The sequence below is a fragment of the Clarias gariepinus genome, chromosome 23 (assembly GCF_024256425.1).
Source record: "Clarias gariepinus isolate MV-2021 ecotype Netherlands chromosome 23, CGAR_prim_01v2, whole genome shotgun sequence".
NCBI lineage: Eukaryota > Metazoa > Chordata > Actinopteri > Siluriformes > Clariidae > Clarias > Clarias gariepinus.
The window spans coordinates 10710286-10732581 of record NC_071122.1 but is presented as its reverse complement, the minus strand read 5'-3'; the positions used below and the strand labels follow the sequence as shown (position 1 = coordinate 10732581).

General features: G+C 39.6%; 1 protein-coding gene across 6 annotated transcripts in view; it reads right to left on the bottom strand.

Annotated features, from left to right (window-relative positions):
- The window catches only part of pcbp4 (poly(rC) binding protein 4), a 104103-nt gene that overhangs the window by 1917 nt on the left and 79890 nt on the right, over positions 1-22296 (bottom strand). For 2 of the 6 annotated variants that reach the window (XM_053484306.1, XM_053484309.1), the window contains 5 exons: positions 19817-19858; positions 18300-18378; positions 16905-16960; positions 12186-12355; positions 5742-7695 (listed from right to left, as the gene is read on the bottom strand). In XM_053484306.1, coding sequence (XP_053340281.1) covers positions 7347-7695; positions 12186-12355; positions 16905-16960; positions 18300-18378; positions 19817-19858 — 696 coding nt within the window. In that variant the 3' untranslated portion in view covers positions 5742-7346. Of the gene's footprint in view, positions 1-5741; positions 7996-12185; positions 12356-16904; positions 16961-18299; positions 18379-19816; positions 19859-22296 lie in introns of those variants that run through there. The other 4 variants (XM_053484308.1, XM_053484310.1, XM_053484311.1 and 1 more) reach the window with 3 other exon arrangements.

The following is a 22296-nucleotide window of genomic DNA, read 5'->3' as shown; positions in this document are numbered from 1 at the left end:
GAAGAAAAGACAGGAGGCAGAGTTACAGGTAGCAGAGCTGAAGATGTTAAAGTTCTCCTTGAAAGTGACAAGGATGGATAGGATCAAGAATGAGTTCATAAGTGGGACAACCCACGTTAGATGTTTTGGAGATAAAGTCAGAGAGGCCAGATTGAGGTGGTTTGGACATGTTCAGAGGAGAGATTGTGAATATATCGGTAGAAGGATGCTGAGGTTGGAACTGCCAGGCAGGAGGTCTAGAGGAAGACCAAAGAGGAGAATAATGGATGCAGTGAAAGAGGACATGAAGTTAGTTGGTGTGAGAGAAGAGGATGCAGAGGATAGGGTTAGATGGAGGCAGATGATTTGCTTTGGCAACCGCTGAAAGGAAACAGCCGAAAGACAAAGAAGAAGCCTGCAGAAGAAAAATTGGGATGAAAATCATTCAGTATAAAGCAGCTTAAGGCCAGTTTAATTGACAAACAAAGGTTTTGTACAAACCATACCTTTCCTGCTTGGAAATAATAATGTTAAAAAAAAATGAGGTGCAATATGAGGTGTTTAAATGAAAAGTTAACTAAAAATTATAAATTGTCTTTGGATGGAATCAGCCATCAGATAGATAAATGAACAAGCGGAAATTCTTTGAAAGCATCTGAAAGCATTATTACAGCTCTGTAATTTTTAATTCTATTCACGGTACTCATGATTAAACAGATGAGGATTTATTAGTCGTGAATGAGAGAAACTAAGTAAAGTCGGTTGAATTTTGTGTAATTTTGAACGTTATTCAGAGGCATGAAAGCAATCAGTAATAAATATTACAAAAGAAATTCCAAACGTCCAGATCATCCAACCACTGGGGATGAATAAGACCACTGTTACAGCAGTAGATGTCATTTCTAACATTAAACGGCAGCTACTGTATTTTATGGTTATATTCAGCATTCATAACCTCCCTCTTCTTGCCGTTCACGAGCCTATAGGCAAGCCATCAATCACAACAACACACTCACATAAAGCTTTAAATTCTCTAACAAGCCATCCATAACATATCCGCCTGCTTTTGATCTCTCTTATCTTTTCGACACAATTCATGCGCTCTTTTAGTCCTGCGTGAATGAAAAGTACAGCATGTCTTTGCACCCTGGTTAGTGCTAAAAATAGAACTGTTCTTGGCACTTAGCAAAACACTTCTCTCCCAAATTTATGACAAACAGCATAAGAAAAAAAAAAGTTAGCTTATGATGAAAGAAAGTGCAAGCCTGAAATCAAATCAGCTGAGGAAAAAAAAGGCTCCCTAGACAACGTTTTGTTTACTGTATGTAAGATACTAATGTCTTTTACAAGGTCTTGCAATGGTTTAACCAAAAATGTCTCAAATATAATCTTGTGTTTAATTCCTTTGGAGCTTTAAGCCTCATCGCTCCATTACAATTACTGTACTTGTATAAGACATTAGTGGCTTAATGTTGAACAAGTAAGTTGTTCATCTCAATCAAAATCATAAAAAAAAATAAAAATGCTTTGTTTAACCTGCAACCAATTCCCAAGTAAACTTTCTCATCGCGTAGCTGTAAAGTTATAACAGCAGCCAATTTGGACCCTTGGACCAATGTATGGGGGGCATTTACATTAGCCCGGGACTTGTAATAAAATTTAATTGTTACTGAAGGCATACAACTTAATGACATTTACAGAAGACTTCAAGCACAGTATGGTAAAACTGGCTTAAAGAAGACAGTATGTCCATGAATGACGATCCTGGCTAAATCGCAGTCCACTGCAGTCGTTCCTGTGAATAGTCACTGAGTGGAACATCTAATCCTTAAAAACTGATAGATAACTTGTCAGCTTGCTGGTGGATAAGACGCATCCCTCTGTGGAAACTGTACACACAATCATTCATGAACACCATTTGCGCATTATACAATGGCACCGGGAAGTGCCAACTTTGACAAGCCCCAAATTGTGATGGTTGGATCACAGGGTCAGAGCAACTCCAAAAGTGCAGCTCTTGTCGGATGTTGCTAGTCTGCAGTGGTTAGGGCATACCAAAAGTAATCCAAGAGAGGAAAACCAGTGAACCGGCGACAGGGTCATGGGTGGCCAAGGCTCACACTGATGCATGTGGGGAGCTAAAGCTGGCCTCTGTAGAGTCCGGTCCAATAGAAGAGCTACTGTACTGTAGCTCAAATTGCTGAAAATGTTGATGCTGGTTCTGACAGTAAGGAGTCAAAACACACCAAGCATTGCGTTTTGTAGTGTGTGGGGCTGTGTAGTGACAGACCAATCACAGTGCCCATATAAAATTTTAAATTTTACAAGCAAAGAATTTGCATGTACATTGGTTCACATTTATGTTCACTGCATTTACAAGAGTTTCAGTAACAGCCTGATCACAGCGGAAATTGTAGGTAATAAGTGAGTTTGTTCGACGATATCACAGACAGATAGAATCAAAAATAATAACTCTCCTGTGAGACCAATTATAAACTGGAGTAGCTGTGGGCTGAGGAACTGTTGAGGAATATGCTGACAAAGCTGACAATTTCTACCTCTGAGGGTTTTCTTCTAGTACTTCCCTATGATTGTACAGTAAGTGGATGTTATTTAAGTTATCTTACTCCACTTAAACTAGTCTGGACATTCATCTCTACCCTCCCTCATCAAGGAGGCATTTCCATCACAAGCAGAACTGACGCGCAATTGATGTTTTGTGTTTTTTGCATCATGGAGATCAGTGATTCCAAAACCGCTCAAAACATCCCATCTGGCATCAACAAACATATTGTACCACGATCAAAGACACTGAAATCATGTTTCTATTGTCCTGTTTTGATGTTTGACGAGAACATTATTATGAAGCTCTCGATCTGTGAATGCTTTGCACTGCTGCTGTCACATGATAGGATAATTGCATGAATAGCATGAATACAGGTGTTTCTATTAAAGTGGCTGGTGGGTGTATATACAATTTATTATTACGGTACATTCATCCAGCACCATAAATGTACCCTCTACATGAGCGCATGTGTGGACAAAAACAAAGATATCCATTCTTTTAAATCTAAGCTCAACTCTTATACATAAATCACACAGTGATATTTTGGCTGACACTAATTCCAGAACTAAACCCAAGTTTAGAGGACTATTCTCATTCTCCAGCACTCTGTTCTCCCCAGTTTATGACTCTTCGATGGTGCCAGGTCGCTTTTATGTTGAGCGGAGGCTCTCGACAGCTGAGAGGCCCTCACCGTGTAATTAGCGGCTTCCATTCCGGGCCTCCTTTGTCTCCGGCTTGTCTTTAATAGCTGGTAAATTGTAATTATTATTCTAAACATTGCCGAGATGAGGTTATTGTGGGGATAAATTACTCAGTGACTTTTCCACTTTTTGTCTTGCGATGTTCTTCCACTCGAAACGGAGGATGTTGCTTAAAGAGGCACGGGTGGAGAACCAGAACAAAGTGCTGTTTTGCCGGTGCATCAAATGATTGTGTGTGTAGTCAACTCCAGTGTATTTTTATGTGACACAAGCAGTGTTGCAGGGTCATCAGTAAACCCCGTCACCTCCCCCTACACACACACACATGCACGCGCGCACACACTGCCAGGATAACCCCTTCATGCAGCCTGGAAGAATTTGTTTGCATTTGAGCAGCTGTTGAAGTGTGAGCTTATTCATAGCAAGCTTTCATCCCGGGCGTTGTCACGTTGCCTTTGTCTCTTTTTTTTGTGTCTGAACGACAGGACGGTTGGTTGTGTATGCACAAGGAGATAAAGTTAAAGCAAAGGCGGGGCTAATTTAGAAGTTTATTTTGCAGCATTTCTGTTTTTCATGTAACATATGTGGTACTGGCGATCTTTCTATGAATTTCAAACATTATCTTTAATTGTTATCTATTTAACATGTTGAGTATTTCTTTTATACTGTTATTATTTAACAAATATGACGTGTGTAGAAGTGCAAGTAAACTTTAGTGTTACCGCATATATTTATTTAATAGAAAATGTAAAAATTATTAATAAATAAGAGAAGAAAGTCAGTAACGTAACAATTGATAGTAAAAAAGTTGGAAAACAGTACAGCTGTACCGTAGTTCAGTAGTTCTGTATGTAGTAAATGTGTTGATGAATTCCTTTTATTCAAACCTCATTAACTCAAAAGTTTATATAGAAAAATTATGACTTGTTTAAATGCCTTTTTTGTTTTTGTGTTGTGTAAACAATTTACAAATGAATGTTTTAAATAAGAATTTTAGCAATGCTAAAATTGATCCTGATACCATGATTACCTGATACCTAGTGTTTTTTTTTTTCCTTTTTTACATTTAAGTAAGCCATAAAACAAATGGTGAAGTGCTGTTTTAGGGAAAAAAAATCTTAATTCCACATCAACCTTCCAACCACTCACTCACTCATTGTCTATACCGCTTTATCCTGTATTCGGGGGCTCGGAGCCTATCCTAGGAGTCTTAGGGCAAAAGGCGAGGTACAGCCTGGACAGGGTGCCAATCCATCGCAGGGCACACACTCATACACACATTATAGGCAATTTGGGAGTGCCAATTAGCCACCACCAAGCACGGGGAGAACATGCAAACTCCATGCATACAAAGACAGGAATCGAGCCTGGCCAAGAATCAAACCCGGACCCTGGAGGTGTCAGTGTCAAGGCAACAGTGCTTACTACTACACCACTGTGCCGCCTACCTTCCAACCATTATACTTAAAAATGAATGAATAAATGACACATTGTAAGTTTTATCCATTTTTTGCTTGATGATCCTGATGAGCAACTTGGTGATGTTTCATAATCATGAAAAAAATGACAGTAGAAATCACAGCTATTGTAAGTTTACCAGTGAAAGTAAGAGCATTTCCACATGCACACTATGATGAGAAATGCAACTGAACAGCTAAAAAAAAAAAAAAACCTTTTGTAGTGGTCAGTTTGCTATGGATAATAAAGAATGAACATTGGAGCAAGGAAAAAAACTAATGGGGTCTGATGAGTTCGGATTCACCCTATTTCAGAGCAATGTTTGTGTCAAGGTGAGAACGGAAGCACATGGAGCGAAGCGTCCAGCATGCATAGTGGCCATTATACAAACCTCTGGAACCTTTGAGATCTCGACTCAGCAGCGTTGTGTGATAATAAAATGAAGTCAGCTGACTATGTGAATGTACTGAATGGCCAGGTTATTAATAGTTTTTTACTTTCCCAGAGAGCACACTGGTTTTGGGAGCATGAGGAATCATTTTCACATGAGTTGGGCAATAATAAAAATGAATTAATTATTCAAGCGTGTGACCCCTTTTTGTCCAGGCAGTGTAACTGCTATAAACACTGTTCCTTCTTCAGGGTCTTTATGAATGAATGATACATTTCTGTCCTTGACCATTTTTAAAGCTTTCCCGCTGAAACTTGACATTTTCAAAAATGCTGTCTACAAGAAATAAAAAATAAAATCTTCATAAAACACTTTAAAAAGTATAGTTTTTTGTTATTGTTCATCAGTATTTCAGTAAAGTGTGTTAAACAAGACAAATAATCACCACCTTCCAACCAATCAGAGCATTCAATAATACTGTGATATAATCAGTTTTATGAGATCAACAAGTTGAACAAAAAACCCATAATAGAGACTTAACTTCTTGTCACAGTTCACATTTCCCTTGAATGCAGTATGAAGGTCACCACTGCACTCAGACAACGTTACATTAAATGAGATAACAATAAACGACACAGCACCAGGATCGAGTTAATACAGTATGGTTTTATTCATTTGTATGGCATTAATGTATGGAGCAAAATCAAAAATCACACACATGTGCCAGGCTGACACAAGGACACACCCGGGTGCAAATAAAAAAAAGGAAAAAAAAGAGAGAGAGTAGTCAAGCAGTTGAACATTTCACACTCATATTTTGGCCATAGTGGAATTATCACGTTCAAGTGCAATGTTGCATGTCATAGAGCAATGCATGTGCCGTTTTATACAGTATAAAATGGTGGTTATTATGTGTTAATGTCTGGAATGAGATAATGGATAGAATACAACAAATATATAGTCGCACGGTTCAATATCTGCACACTCAGCCTCATTGCTCGCGTTCGGCGTAGTCCTTCAACCCAGCCGTGGGTTATTTCGAGCTCCCGATGAGGCGTGACACAGGAAACCTCGCTGAACCACCGAGAGATGTTTTGCATAGACGCCAAGTAGAATTCATGCAAATGACTATGTGAGGCGTTAAGGAAACATAAAAAGACAAACACGTACACAGGGCTGAGATTTACCACATCAAACAGATGAATTGGTGAGCTATCGTGGCGATGTTTGTCCATAAGATCTGGCTTTTACAAAAATAAGTGAGTTATATTCATATATTTATTCGAATGAAAACAACAAAATCGAACAGAACTGAAACAAGGTGAACGGAAACAGTCGTGATTAGAAGAGCTACACTTGATACACGTTTATGCCTGGGTTTATGAGTCAAATCAAAGTGTTCAGTCCGGTATTGCTTTTGTGTTACACTGTCAGTGGGTGTGTGTGTGTGTGTGTGTGTATGTGTGTGAGTCAAGTCAATATGTCGCCTAGCTCAGCATGAATGCCACAGCCATTCTCGACACACACCTGAATTCTCTCTAAAAGAAAAAGGCCAGAGTTACATCTCTATAAGTAAAGAGTGAGAATCTGAGAGTGGAAACGGTTGTTGTCATGGAAACCATTGATCATAAAAGAAAAACAGTCATAATAAATAAAATAAATAACCCATTTTCAAACAAATGTGACGAAACATAAAAAAAAGACACAAAGCGAGCATTTAAACCTGTAGACTTTTTAAAAACTTTTTTTTCTCTATTTTTTGTAATATATAGTTTAGAGCATTTAAAAAAAATGAGAAAAGTTTGTATACAGAGGCATACACAGATATCTTGTATAAAAGCTGATACAGAAGTGTTTAGCATCAGTCACCAGTGTCTCATTGTATAAAGTCTTTTTGCGGGAATATGTTGTCATCATTAATAAATAAGAGCAGACAATAGATGAGTATTAGGATTGGGAGAAAATTTTTAGGTTAGGAATAAGCTATGGCTTTAGAGGCTACATCAGCCAGAAAAAAAAAAAAAAACGAACAAACAAAAAACATAAATAGAACTATTTAAATACGCTATTGTCCTAATGTCTTAGTAAAGTCAAGTTCAGGACAAGCTATGTAACAAGCTATATCAAAACAAACAAAAAAGGATAAAGTCTCTTTTGACTACACGGCTATAACAGGTAAAAGTAGAGGGTTTCCCCGTTTTGTTTGAACAGAGGTGTGAAATTTTTTCTTTTTGTCTCTTCAAGACGAAGGTCAGTACGGTGCGAACTTCTGGCGCTCTGGTTTCTTGATTCCGTTGGCCGAAGAGATCTTGGCCGTGTAGGATGCCAGAGCGGCGTGGGCCGGAGCGGCGGCCGCGGCTGCTGCAGCTGTGCCAGCAGGAGCTGAGAGTGCCAGGAAGGGGACAGATTTCATTCCCAGGAGGCTGGAGAGGGGGAGGGCATAGGGGGTGCCCAGGATTGGAGCGTGGGGCAGAGCGCCCATCGCTGCCAGGGCTGCGGCAGAGGACGAGGCAGGGGAGGCGGGCTGGGTGAAGCTCATGTTCAGCTCTACGGGGCTCGACATGGAGGAGGACTGTGCGGTGGATTTGGCGGTCTCTAAACTGTATAAGGAGGGGAGGGGAAGGGTGGATAGGAAGAGGTGTTGGGAAGGACAGGTGGAGGGACACGGAGAGGGGAAGGGACCCGGATGGAGAAGGGTTAGAAGGTTAAATAAAAGACATGTTAAAGAAAGAAATTTGAGAGAGAAGTCAAATAAAATAGAAGAAAATAAAAAAAAAAAAGGAAAAAAAAATCATAAGAGAGGTGTGTTTTGCTGGAGGTTGCAACAGATTATTTGAGGGGGGACCTTGGCACTCATGGGGGAGGTGCTGTTTAATTCAGGGTGATGGCTTGGGTAGGGGCTTAGGGAAAGGAAACAGAATGATTTTAAATTCATTAGGACTTCCTCAACCCACACTCGGTGGAAAAGACAGCAGATGCATCTGGCAATATGCTATCCAATGCAAATGCAACTCATGACGTGTGTTTGTGTTTTCCAGCTTTTAGGGAATATTCCGAATTTATCATACAGCAAGGTCATTGGGTGATATAAAAACGGGGTGTGTTCAATATGCAGAAGGTTCTGATGCAATGCTCTGTAAATGCTGCGTCTTTTGAAGGATGGGTGGCGTCATTAGACTGAGTTTTGAGACATGAATAAAAACAGCTGGATGAAAGCGAGAACAGAACACTATAGATTCAATGCCTGGAGACTCTTTATCCTTTACTCAATTTTTCCCCCTTACTGTATGCAGTTTGGCTTAAACTGCCATTCAAAAATTTTATGCTTATTAGAAGTTTAAGTCTTTAGTTTTTCAAGCTACAAGTCCACTAAGGCCTTGTTCACACCAGCGTTAAAATCGAGCGTTTTTCTCGCGTTCGTAGCGTCCGGTGAGCGCGGATCAAGCGGCGAGTGTTTTCTACACGTAGGAGTCAATGAGAGTGTTCACATGGGCTTTGGTGACGTGCGTTTGTCCGGCTGCACGTTTATACGGCATTAAAAAAACGTTGCATGCAGCTTTTTCTTGGCGTTCAAAACCCAACGAACGCAAGGAAAACGTTTCTAGTTCATTTTCTTCACGTTCATTTTACGCTTCGGAGGACCAGATATATCCCATGATCCTACATGCTATACATAGGGAAATGCGGAAAAGGGCAAAATAAAAAAAAAATTATTGTTGAAAAACTTACGCGGAGATTTTCATTTCTTCATAAACCACAAAAAAGACTTCCTTTAATCCGACAGTGTGCAGTCAGAGAGTAGCGGCGCGCTTTCATATCCAGTTCCCGACACACTGCCCCCACAGGTTAACACACAAACTACAATTTGGGCTGCAGGCTGACGTTAGACAGAGACAAACGAACGCCGGTGTAGAAGTCAATCAAGCGTCACTACAAAATGCAACATAAACGTCTAGGACGTTCAGAGCGTGTTCGTTTATCCAAAAACTTAACGCCCGTGTGAACAAGGCCTAAAAATGGAATTAAATAGAAGTTCATCATCAAAGGTCACCAGGGACTACAAAGAAGCCATAACGGCTTCTCAAGTCCCCCATGTTTAAAAATAACTAACTTCGATTTGATGCGATAGACTTTAAAATAAAACTACAATGAATTCAGAAAAAAAAATTGACCTACCCTCGTATATGTAATAATTTTAAAGTTTTTTAGTGACAGAGTTTAAATTAATGTCAGTTTAAAGTAACTTTCGAGTTTTGCTAGATGGGGTATTGATGTCCTGTATTTAAAAAAAAATGCCTCTTTCCGTCCTGAAAAAACAATATAATACTAAGACGAGGACTTGTGTGATTAACTGGACAGCGACAATACAATCAGACACATATTGTGTAATAGAATACATTTGGCGCATGGGGAAAATTGTGTACATTTCAAATCAGACACAAGTCAAATAAAACTCAGACAAGCCCAACATATATTAAAATCTAACAGGATTTCGAAAACTTTAAATGAAATTCGAAATGAAAAACAAAGCGGCTTATTAAGAAGACTGACCCTGCACCATTCTGCTTGTTGAACACACCTGGGACGAGCCTCTGTCTCTTTATTAGTCATTCTCTATACCTGCCGATTCAGGATGGAGGCTAAGAAATATCCCACTGACATTTGATTATGTCTTTGAATACGAGTGTCTCCAGCAATGTGTGGCGAAAAATGTAAAAACTGTCAGAATTTCAGTCAGAATAAAGGAAACATTTCTATGCTGTAGTGCACTGTAATCAGTTTACAGCAAACAAGCATCAGATCACATCTGACTCAGTTTCACTGATTGAGACGGATCCATCATAAATGATTAGTTATTCAGCTCTATATTTTGATTTATGCCCTCATGCTATACCTTAAAGGCAGTTGATTATTTTCGTTCACTTGAATTAAGCATGAAATTTAAGTTGTCAGGTTACATTAACGCTGATGCTGACAGGAGAGCAGTACAACAATTAATAGGGCATGGTGTTCGGAAATCTATCCCTGTATTGTCTGACTCCAAATTTAATCAAGTTGAATTTCAGTCTCATTAGTCCCTTAACACTAACAAGCCAGAACCTTAATTCCTCAGTTAAGTGTTTAGTTTTTCAATCTTGTTCTCAACACTGTAGCCTCAAAGTTGTTCTGATACAATTCTTAGACAGGTTCTTTTTTTTTTGCTTGTGCAGATCTTGTTTGCATCTAAAATCAGCTTTACTCAAAACAAGCCTTATCTAAGAGTGTTTCCCCACTGCACATTTACAAACCAGAACTAAACAAAATTTTGAACGGAGCTGCTGCTATTATAAAAGATATCTGAAACTGGCATAGTGCAGTTTTTCTCGAAACCAATGATGACATTTTCAAATCCAGCGTGGACGAACCGTCCAATCAGGCGCTTTGTTACTGATGAAAAGCCTCATTGAGAAGAGGTTTTCAAATATCCTAAACACAATGAGAAAACATTCTCATTATAATAACATTAGTCGCAACCTCATTTTTTGAAAATGATGCAGATTGGAAATAAGCTTGTAAAGAGAGTTCAAATCAAGCCAGGACATTTGATGTGATCTGCAGAACAACTGAACATATTTATGAGAGTAAAAACTCTCTTTATTTCTCTATATAATCCCCTGCTACACTAATGCACTTATTCCAGCGTTTCATTAGTGCTTAAATACCATCAATACAGAATTTTTTCTTGGTATGCCAGAGCCATGAAACGCTGGCCTCCCAGGAGCTCCTTTACAGGCCTGAACATCTGTAAATGCTTGGAGCGAGGTAAAAACTATACGGAGGATGTAGCAATAATTCCCAGTCGAGGTTGTGTAACATGCAAGTGGTGTTTATTAATGATTGTGTGTACAGTACCCATAGACATATCTCTTCTGCAAGTCGCAGGTTACGACTGCAGTGGGCTTGAAGCCACTTCGGCTGGGTTCGCCATTCACAGGCCTTTTTTAAAAATGTTTGAATGGTTTACTGTGGCTACGAGTCTCATCACTGTACTGTGCTTGAAGTCTTCTGTAAATGTCAATCGGGTTTATGCCTTCAGTCGCAAGCAATTTCATAATTTTTGCAGTCCTGCTTTGACTTGGACGCCCTTCCTAACTGCATCTTGTATTATAGAAAACAAAGATTTGGGCGTGCAGGTGTTTTAAGAGAAATTAAAAACTGGATAAGCCTTTAAGCTACTGATTAAAAAGTCTAAGCACTGTCAAGCTGCCATTTAACCATACAACCAAGTAATTACTGTTTTTCTTTCTTTTTTTAACAATGTCAATCCATGATGGTCGCTTGTGAGTGATCCTATCTTCAGTTTATTGCTGATTTTTCTTACTAGGGCCAGGCTAGTCATATACCCACACGAGCTAGCTATGGAAAGTATATAAAACCGCCAACGTCAGACTTCTTTACACTAAAAATAAAGCAATGAAGGGAACTGTGGAGACGCTTATGCATAAAATGCATCCATGTGGTGCGTCACTGTACGAGTTTCAAAGAGAGCCTAAAATATTGTTTTGCTTTTCTTTCATACGTTTTTGCCTCCACCTATTTTTCTGGCTTAAACGGCAAAACCATTTTCTAGTATTTTAAGCTTAAAGATGAACGGGCTCAGATGGTGCGAGTAGAAATGAATATTCATGAACAGAAAAATACAGATAGTGTTTCATAGTAATGGGGAAAAGAGACTTTACACCTATTAATAACCAAATTCATTAACTGCTCATTAGTATGAAGTTGCCTATCTTTGTTGTGTTGCTTGCTCAACCTACATTGCTAACGATTGCTACGGTCCACCATCATTCCCTGAAAATGAATGACTTGTAGCATTGTTGCATTGCTGCAAAAACAGTGGTGCAAGCTCCATCCCGAAGTATCTTAAATTCAGTACCGAGAGCCATACAAATGCAACCTACCGTATGGTTCTGAATTTGGCTAAAAGTTCTAGAGTTTTGTGCAGTGGAGATAACACCCTGGGGTAATATCAGAGATATGATATTATTAATTTGCATACTGGGAAAGATGACTAATAATGCCGTAAAGCGGCCAGGCTTGTGGGGCTTACCAGGACGTGATGAGGTACTGAGCTAGGTTGATGCTGATGGGAGAGCCTGTGATGGTGACGTGTCTGTCACTGGTGCTGTCTAGCTGACTGCCAATCTTGATCTGAGCCCCGGACACCTGGCGGATCTCGTTGATTTTTGTACCTTGCCTGCCGATGATGGAACCGATCAGCTGTGAGGACAGAAGAGAAGCAACGACAAACAATATAAAGATGATTGTTTTGTGACAAGTTACGACAGAAGTTGCATGTGTTAGCCAATTGAATAACCATTTGTGCTGGTGGGTGGATTCAGCATGATGTAAATCCTTGTATTGCACATGGCTTGTGGTCAGCCAACAAACATGAACATTAAAAGGATAGTTGGATTTTTTTTAACTCTGTGTTATATACAAGTACATTACCATAGGTCTTGGTCGTTATAAATTTTCCTGCTCTGCACACTGACCGTGAAGGTTATCACCCGGAACGGAAGAACAATGTAAATAATGGGGGCCAAATTCCACAACTCTCATTTCATGCAAGAATGCATTTCAAAGTTTTGATGAATTTTTTGTTCTTTTTGATCTTTTATCACATGGTTACTTCCAGTGAAAGAAAGAAAATTTGTCCTAAATACAATAGGTTGGTCCAACACTGAAAGACACCACCTTGATTTATTTCCTTGATTTTTATTTTATTTATTTTAAAATGATAATAACCCTGACCTACTGTATGGTAACGTACTGTACTTATACACACATATCGATTTTGATTTTTAACCAATCGTGAAAAAAAAATCTGAACTATCCCTTTAAGTGCATGAGTTTTCTGTTGCTCTAGTGAAAGTAACTGAATATGATTTTTATGACATTGCAAAGTCTGCTTCATATTTTATTAAGTGCATCCTGGTCATTTGGGAACCGTATGTGGTTCTGAACTTGTCAGAGGAGTGATGTCAGCACTATAGACAGTACAGCAGAGTGTGACATTTTTCAATAACTGTGAGGTCCCTGGTACAATGAGAGATTCCTTCGACCAGGAACTTACGGATAAGAAAAAGCAGCTTCAGGTTTAAGATTTTGAGAAAATTATGTCATCAATCATGAAACTATTAAAAAAAACACTTGGCAGCCTGGTCATGGCTATATGGGTCTATTATTTAGTTTGTAGTAAGTGGTTCTGAATTGATCCTTTATTCATAATTAAAGGAGTTCGAGACATATCATTAACACCAGAATTAAAAGTTTTATTTTTAAAAGTATATGGTCCTTTATTAAGAAAATAAATGCTGAAGTTTTTTTTCTCCCTACAATCATTAACTTTGATTCCTATTTCAAGCACTTTATCATCACCCTGAAATAGCACTGTATCACAACCCTTTGGCTATGTTTTGGCACACTGCTATAAAACTCGAGTACATCTGTTAACCCGCAGTGCTTTGCAGCGTGAAGCAGATCGCCTGTCAAGTGTAGTCCAAAAACTCCTCAATCTGTGTTCAACTGCAGAGCGTCGAATCGTGTTAAATAAGACGCCTTCGCTGGATGCGCGTCGCCTGTCTGTGCCTTGAAATAGCTATTGATCTCGAAACTCTAGATCGAAGCCTAGATCAAATTCGAGGTTTGTCCGACAGTCATCCGAAGCTTGGGGTCTAAAGTGAAGGCTCTGTAAGATGCCTAGGGTATAATGTCAGGCTCGGACAATGAAAAAGTGACTCCCATGCAGATGTGTTGGCGGCTTGGCATTCGTTTGACAGACAGCTTCTTCTTTTTATTTCTCTCACCCACTCTGTCGCTGCATTCCTCCATTGCGCTGCGAGGAGCTGAGTGTGTTTCTGTGTGTGTTTTACCCACAGAACATTCCTTTCCTCACAAGTCATATGGCTGCTGCAGCTCCTGATTTGTCACACTGCTCTCCCTGGTGCCTGAGGCTATTAATGGCTCGGCTGATTATGTCGGTGTCTAAGTGTTTGGTGGAAGTCCTCCAGGTCTTTCAACCACCCGGGTACAGTCCATCCCCATCCAGAGCTTTTATGAAGTTCTGAATTATTTATCCACCCATCTTCAAGATGCAATAAACAGCAGGTTCCACTCCCATTTTTTTTTGTTATTCTTAGCAAAAGTGAGATGAAATCTCAAAACTTTTGATATCACCTGTCATATATATATATAGCCACTATGGAAGCAAATTACGTTAGTATGAATAAATCCTGCTTAAGTCCAAAGATAGCATAAGCTCTAATTTTGACTGGCCTTTATAATAAAAAAAGGGAGATGAAGAAGGTCATGGCTCAGCAACCACTAGGCCGCTCCTGCTGATCCTGCAGGTCTCGGCCAGGCCTCGGACTTAGAGACCTGGTGTCTGTGCCACTGCGTTCCCAAGCACCGGCTCTGATCCTTGTCTAATTGCCACGTGTTGGTGAAGACTTGGTGGGGAGGGCTGCAGTGGAGAATGAGCCCCTCTAGAGAGGAAGATGTGATTGCTTGTGATAAACAACTTCCTTCTGCCAGGCATTTGATGTCTGTTTGATCTCGCCTTGCTGCAGAATCACTACTCTGTGAGGCCATTTCAATAATAAATGCAATGTTTTCTCTCTGCTCATAGCATTTTTGAGGGGAATATGAATATCAAAATGCACACATTTGGTCCTGTTTGAAGACACAAGCAAGTTCTTTGAAGCCTGCGACACATTTGCAAAGGTATACAAATGTGGAAATAGAAGATGCATTAGATGGAGTTCATGTACTATATTTACAATTATTTTACTTTAATTATAATTTTACAAAGATTTTACTTTAATTTAAAAGCTAAATATAAGCTGTGCTATATAGGGCTGCACAGTAACAATTTGGCAATTGTTCCAAAGATAAAAACTAAAGATCATGAAAAAAAAGGCCAAAAATAAATAAATAAATAAATAAAAACCACAATACCCCAAAAAAGAAAAGAAACCTCCATTTTGTATTAGTATTCTAACGCACAATAGTGGTCTGGTTCATTAGAAAATGTTCATTCAATTTCTATAACAGCAGCTCTAACAGTTTTTTCCGGGTGCAATAACATCACAGGTGTATATAATTAATGCACTTGTTAATCACTGTGATCGCTTCATCACCTCTAATTCACAAAGGGCTAATTCACTTGTATGGCAGAAGGCGGCACAGTCGCGTTGTGGTTAGCACTGTGGCTTCACACGTCCTGGTTTTAGGTTCGATACCTGCCATGGGTGTGTGTGTGTGTGTGTATAGAGTGTGCATGTTCTCCCCATGCTTGGTGGCTTTCCTCCCACAGTCCAGAGACATGCTGATTAAGTGAATTGGCCTGTGGTGTGTGTTTGCAATTGATTGGCACCCTGTCCACAGTGTACTCTGACTCATGCCCAAAATTAATAAATAACGCTTCATATTACGATTTAATATGGCATTTTTAAAAGAGGTCTCCAATGTCAGTGTGTTGTAACAGTTACTGCTCAGAAAGATGTAAGAAAATATGTATCATGGATTATACTGTAAAATGCCTTACTTTTATTATTATTATTATTATTATTATTTAAGTTTTTTTTTTGTTTTGTACTGTTAACTTCAGGAGAAAGCATACATCTAGCTATAGCTTGTATAAATGATAAGAACTTGTTCCATGGATGTTAGATAAGAAATACTGTAAACGGCTATAACTCGCCATAAGCGAATGTTGCGTTGTCCTTGAAACGTCATTTCTCGCACTTGTTCACTTGTCTCGTAACAATTCCAAGAATTCCTTTTGCTATGAGCCACAACTAATAAAAACCCAACACTGAATAACAAAGGATCCTCCTCCCTGCCCAAGCCGAGGCCCTTAAAATAGAAAAGCATGCGATGCACCATTGCGAATTTATGAACACGGGCGGGTGTTGCAGGAGCCCTTGGCCAGGTCAGGAGCCAGTGGATTAATCTAGTGAGCTCAGAGAGAGAGATCGAGAGAGATCAGGGTAGGGGGAGCCCCAGTGTGAAGCCATGACACACACATTGATGTTCTCTGAGCTCAGGATGAGGGCTTGCTTTTATTTACCCCTCTGTTTTGACAGCCGGGGTGAGAAAAGTACGTCAGCTGTCGTGACGACATTGAACACAACCGAAGCTCTTTTGAGAGAAGCAAGGCAAAAAAAAAAAGGTGGATAGACAGATGGATGAACGGATAGATAGCTCTTTGTCTCGACAGGTTACATAACGCAATACGAAAAGCCAGATGAAGGATACTGGCCTGCCTTTAAGGGCTGCGTTGCACTTTTATGAGTTATGAACATCTAGAAGCCCACGGGTGTTCGTCAATGTGTCTTCAGAGTTAATATATTAAACTCACCCACCACACTATATACAAACTTCTGATTTTATGCTACCTGGTTTATTCGATACTGCTTATCACTATATGTGCTGAATCCTTCTCCTGATTCTATATTGAGCATTAGTGTCCAAGGACTACAAACATGCTTCTTTAACTAAAAGTTGGAACAGATGTCCTATGGACTGCTTTCTTTAAAAACTACCTTCTCAACTTGTATACCGGGTTATGAGTAAATTAAAGCTGTGCTTTAAAAACACATGGCTGCAATTTTAATCTTCCGAAATTGCAGACATGGTGAAGACAGCCTGCCTCATTAGCTAAGACTGTGACTAAATTACAGCTGTCAAAATTAAGCCGTAAACGCACAGCACGCACTGGTTGTTGTGATCAAAATGTGTGAGAAAGCAAGTGTGCAGCTCTTACGTCGTTTGGAATGAGGAGCTCCTGTGACGCAGTCTGAGCGGTGGACTCCATGCCTGCTGAGAAAGAAGAGAGAGATGAATTTAGCAAAGCTCAAGAGAACCTGATTGTATTTTTCCATCACTAAACAATTCCTGCTTTCCTTTGCGCTTTTCCAATTGCTCATTACTTTAGGTTTACTTGAAGATGATATTTTGGGCTTTTGATGGAATATGATGGATGCCAGTCTTTCTTATTTCTGCCCAATCAAGTGAAAGAAAAATTCAGCTACTCTGAAGCCTTCATCATTTGATGAAGTTTATTGGGGATGGGATTTATTTGTCTTGATTTTCACAACATTGATGAAACCTTCCTCAGGCATCTGTTATTTTCAATTTTAGTTCTCACTGTACAAAGTTTAATACTCTAAGGAAGGAGTACGTATATGTAAGAATTGGGTTCTTTGGGCTAAAAAGCACTTTGACCCTATCTGCTGCCCAACCTGGATGCTACTACTTGCATTCCAGTAAAAGCGACCTACGTCTCCACTTCCGCACATCTTATCTAAGCTGGGCCCTGAGCCAGGTCTCTTAGCCGTCAGAAGCTCTTTTTTAATAGACTGAAACACTGGCTTGACTGATGAGCTTTTTACCTCCAACATAATCGAATTCCGCAGCCATCTCGCAAGAGGGATACGCTCTCCAAGCTTCGGTAGCAAGAGGGGGGCTACCATTGTGCTCTCTTCCGATGCACGGAAATTGCTTTGAGGCTTTGCCCCCCTCCCGTTCATTCACCAAGCCAAAGTGCTTATTTACCATAATGCTTAAAGGGCTTGCTCACGCAAAAAAACTAGCTTCTAAACCAATATACTTGGATGCCTAGACATGGTGAGAGATGTCCCAGAATTGATGGACAAGAAGGGGGTAATATCCTACATCTGCAGGTGTCAGGGGAATGAGAAGATTCTTTGGCTTGGATGGAAATTGGAAAAATGCTTTAAAAGCCTCCGGTTCTTACTGTGAAATTCCAGCTAGATTTGGCCTTATTTCACCGCAGTCTAATCTACACATACCATATGGCCCTGGAGGGCAGGTGCAGTGACTAGTATTGGATGGACACTTGCTGCGAGGTCTATATGATCTACGTTCCTGTTCCCCAGTGGTTCAATGTCAGACTACTTCTGAGGATACTGGCATCCATGACATTTTTATGTGATCGTGAATCTGAAAGGTATACAATTTGATTTCTGTAGAGATTATGAGACTAGTGGAGACATATAGTAGTGACCACTATGAGCTTCACATTGAAAGAGGCGAAGTACTGATCAACCTTCCAACCAGGTAGACAGTCTGAATTGAATTTTACCTAAAATACTATTCTTTTTTTTCCTTGTTAATTACCAAAGCTGGTTGAACCTACCAGGCATGACGGCTGTAGCTGCTGGCTGAGCGATTGGTGTCAGACCCTGCTGCATGGACAACTGGTGCAGCTTGGCCAGCTGATGATCAAGACAAAAATGGAAATATATTTAAATTAATCATTAAATAATGATGGTGGAGTGCTAGAAGTTTAAATGAGAAAATACTATTCAACAAGGATTTTGTCAGTGAAACAGTAAAATAATATATTAATTGAGCTATTTACATGGCCACTTTGTCTTTGGAAAACATCCTATTTAGAGAACTAAAGTAACATAAGGAAAATTATACACCAATCAGCTACAACACTAACACCAATGTGAGTGAAATTAAATAACATTGATTATCAATTATATAAAAACTAAACTGGTGACGGGATCATGTTCCTGTGGGAAGAAATGGCTAGGCAGTCACAGAAAAGCCAATGTTGCTTAGAACATGCAATGCTGTTTCATGTCAGAAGGGTATCAGAACACCCAGTGCATTAAAGCTTGCTGTGTATGAGGCTTAACAGGCAAAAAGTTTAAAGTTGTTGATTCGGCCTTCAAATTCCCCAGATCTCAGTCTGACTGAGCATACATGGAACACGCTGGACAAACAAATCCGATCCATGGAGGCCCCACCCTAACAACCTGTAAAGAATCTACTGCCATACATCACATATTGCCATCCTGGTGCCATACATCACAGCACATCTGCAGTGTTCTCATGGATTTCATGCTTGGAGGGGTCAGAACTGTTCTGGGGCAAACCATAATGGTTTTTAATGTTAATGGTTTTGCATGGTATATCTAAGAGTCTAAATAGATACATTTTAAAACTAGTCACTAGCTTCAACTTTTGAATTGAAGTGGCAAAAGGTTTTATACATACAGGTAGCAGAAACTCAATAACAACATGTTAGGATCTGAGGTGTGAGAACCCACTGGATCATGAAACAACCTCTGTTTTAGATAGTTCTCCAACTACAAATAATCCTGGTTCCATTAGAAATAAAAATGTTCCTTCAACAAATGTTTCCATGATGTGGATGGAGTTATCCGGTTGCAAAATACCCCACCTTTTATTCGAAAGTATCATGGACCAAATTATATTCTTTAAGAAAGCAAATCGGATGGATTCTATTAGAACTTATAATTATTCTTTCGCCTGTAATTCTAAGAAAATCCTATATCATTTAAGGCGTTCATGTATAACACCTTTAGAAAGCAAAGACCTCCTTAAATATTCTTAAATAATCTTTTTTCCCAAAAAAAAAAAACAAAAAGTTTGCAGTATATTATACTGTAACTACTAAATAAGCACTTGGTGTTACATTTTGCTCAATTTTTGTCTGAAACATTTCGCAAGTTGTGAATATACAGCATCTACGGATGATAACCTGCCTTTAATACTAACAGCAATATTTAAAACCTTTTGAAATGATTAACAATTTTTTTAATACTGAATACTAAATTTAAATAAACTAATATACAGTAGACATATCATTAAATTAACAAGAACATCCCCAGCTCTTACCTCTGAATGTGGAATGCCATATTGGTTCTGTACAGTGTATGCCTGTAAATGAAAGAGACAGAAGTGTTTTTTTAAGGAGACACTTTTCATGTCTATCACCTACATGTCTTGAAGTCACACCTGAACCAGTCCCATCAGTGGTGCTCAAAGCTTCAAAATGGCAAAGTGTCTCTGAAGAGTTTCACTTTCGAAAACAAAGAACTTGTGAGCTCGGCCTTGGCATTAAAGAGATTGCGAGGCTCGGTTAGCGGAGTGCTAAAGACAGCTCTACGCTATATTCCCAGGGGCTCTCTTGTATAAGCCTGTTTAAAAGTTTAAACATACTGCAGAAGAAAAGTGGGAGGGAGAGCAAGAAAAGGAAAAGGGGAAAATAAGACAGGCGGCAGAAAGACAGCATGAGAGAAAAGGGAAGAAAATGCAAGAAGCTTGTGATGCACAAATTATAGGTCATGCCAGAGGAAAACCCGGGTTGCCTGCTTTAGTGCAGTTTAATATGAGCAATTGGTCGTAGGGTTTTAAAGAAAAAGTGCTCTAGGGAAAAAAGGAGTTGTTCCCTTCAATGCATTCCCTCAATGCATTTTTTAAAATGTATGCTCTGTACCAGTGATAGAATCATCTAATTCAGTAAACCTTGTAGGAAAACTTCAGTGAATGTTGAACTATGGCAGCGCAGTAGGGAAGTGGTTAGCACTGTGGCTTCACACCTCAAAGGTTGAGGGTTTGACACCTACCTCGGATCTGTGTGTATGGCGTTTGCATGTTCTCCCTGTGCTTGATGAGCTTCCTCCATAGACTCCCACAGTCCAAAAAAGTGCCGGTTTGTTAAAATTTTGTGCTTAAAATTGTGCCCAATGTCAAGGCCGCTGTGATGCCAATTTCATTTATGCCAAGTCCAAAAATATGGTATAACTCTAGGATAGCCCATCATCCGAAAGGCTTATAACTATGGATACTTGGATTGTCACCAGGAACTATGCTCTACGCTAACTCATATTTATTAACCAGTTTTTTTCTTTACTTTTTTAAGTTAAAGCAAGTTAGGGACCGGAAAAAAGAATGCACCATAATATACCATAATATTATCCTAATACTTTAGACCTGGTAGGCACCATAGGACTTTATAGAGTACCATGGTAGGTACTGTGGCACTTCAGTGGGTACCGTGGTAATACTATGGTGTGTACCACCATACCTTGGTGAATACCGTATTACTTATTGTGCACACACATTGACTAACAAAGGTAGGCACTGTGGTACCCCGTAGGACCCCCGAGACAGGACTGTATCGAGGCACAGATCTGGGGAAAGGGTACAGAAAAATGTCTGCAGCATTGAAGTTCCCAATGAGCACACTCGCCTAACTGAGTGATCGGAGGAGAAGGGCCTCTGTGGGAACATGTTGCACCTAAGCTCAATTTTGAGTGTCATGGCATTTTGGAACGAGGCTGTAACATAACACAATGTGGAAAAGTGAAGGGCTGTGATTACTTTATGGATTCCATGGTAAAGTTTCTTATGGGTCTCAAGCTCTCATAAACAATATCTAACACATTTATAGTTTCTTCATTTACGAGAGATGATAAGGCACGCCAGGTTCCCTACCATTTTATCTGACATTATGGACAGGGTAAACGAAAAGCTTTTTTGTATTTCATCCTTTGTTTATTCTGTGTTTGCTATTGCTCTCTCTCTCTCTCTGTGCGCGCGTGTGTGTGTGTGTGTGTGTGTGTGGTTACTCAGGTCATATGCCTCCCCTGTTTTTAGCCCTACTCAAATAAGAACATCAATAATAACACACTAAGCCTTAGGGCTAACCCCCAATACCACACACACATGCACACACACGCACGGCGAGAGATACATGGGGGCACCTGCCCTTGATATTCAGCGCCCCTTGGCTCTCAGTGTGCTAAGCTGCTGACTGTGGAATGGCTGATTTTATCGCTAAGCAGGCATGTAACACTAAATGTCCTTATATTAAAGATGATAATAAAGTCCTTGGGTTAACAAGTACATCTGGCTTCACATAGTCCTAGCATACAAGCTGTCCTTGGGTTCAGCTAAATTCCTACTATTTGTAAATTATTCCGGAGATTGATACTTTTAATTAAAATTTAAAAAAAAAATTAAAAAAAAGAAATTAAACTGAAGCTACACCCTCATTGACTCAGGGATTTCTGATGAAGTTAAGACTACACATTAGAAAGATGCAAGTTCAAATCCCAGAACTAATAAGCTGGCCGAATAGATATTAGTGAAAAAAGTAGTCAGTTTGGTTTACCACTACATCTGGTCAATTAAGAGCAGGGCTGGCTTGGTGGTAAGGAAGGTTCAAACCCGAGCACCATCAAGCTGCCACTGTTGGGCACAGTACGGTTTATATGTATAATGAGATAAAAAATGTTGCTCTGGATAAGAACAACTGCCTTTAATAGGCTTTAATTTTAGCTGCTCATATCAAGGGGTCTTCACATCAGACC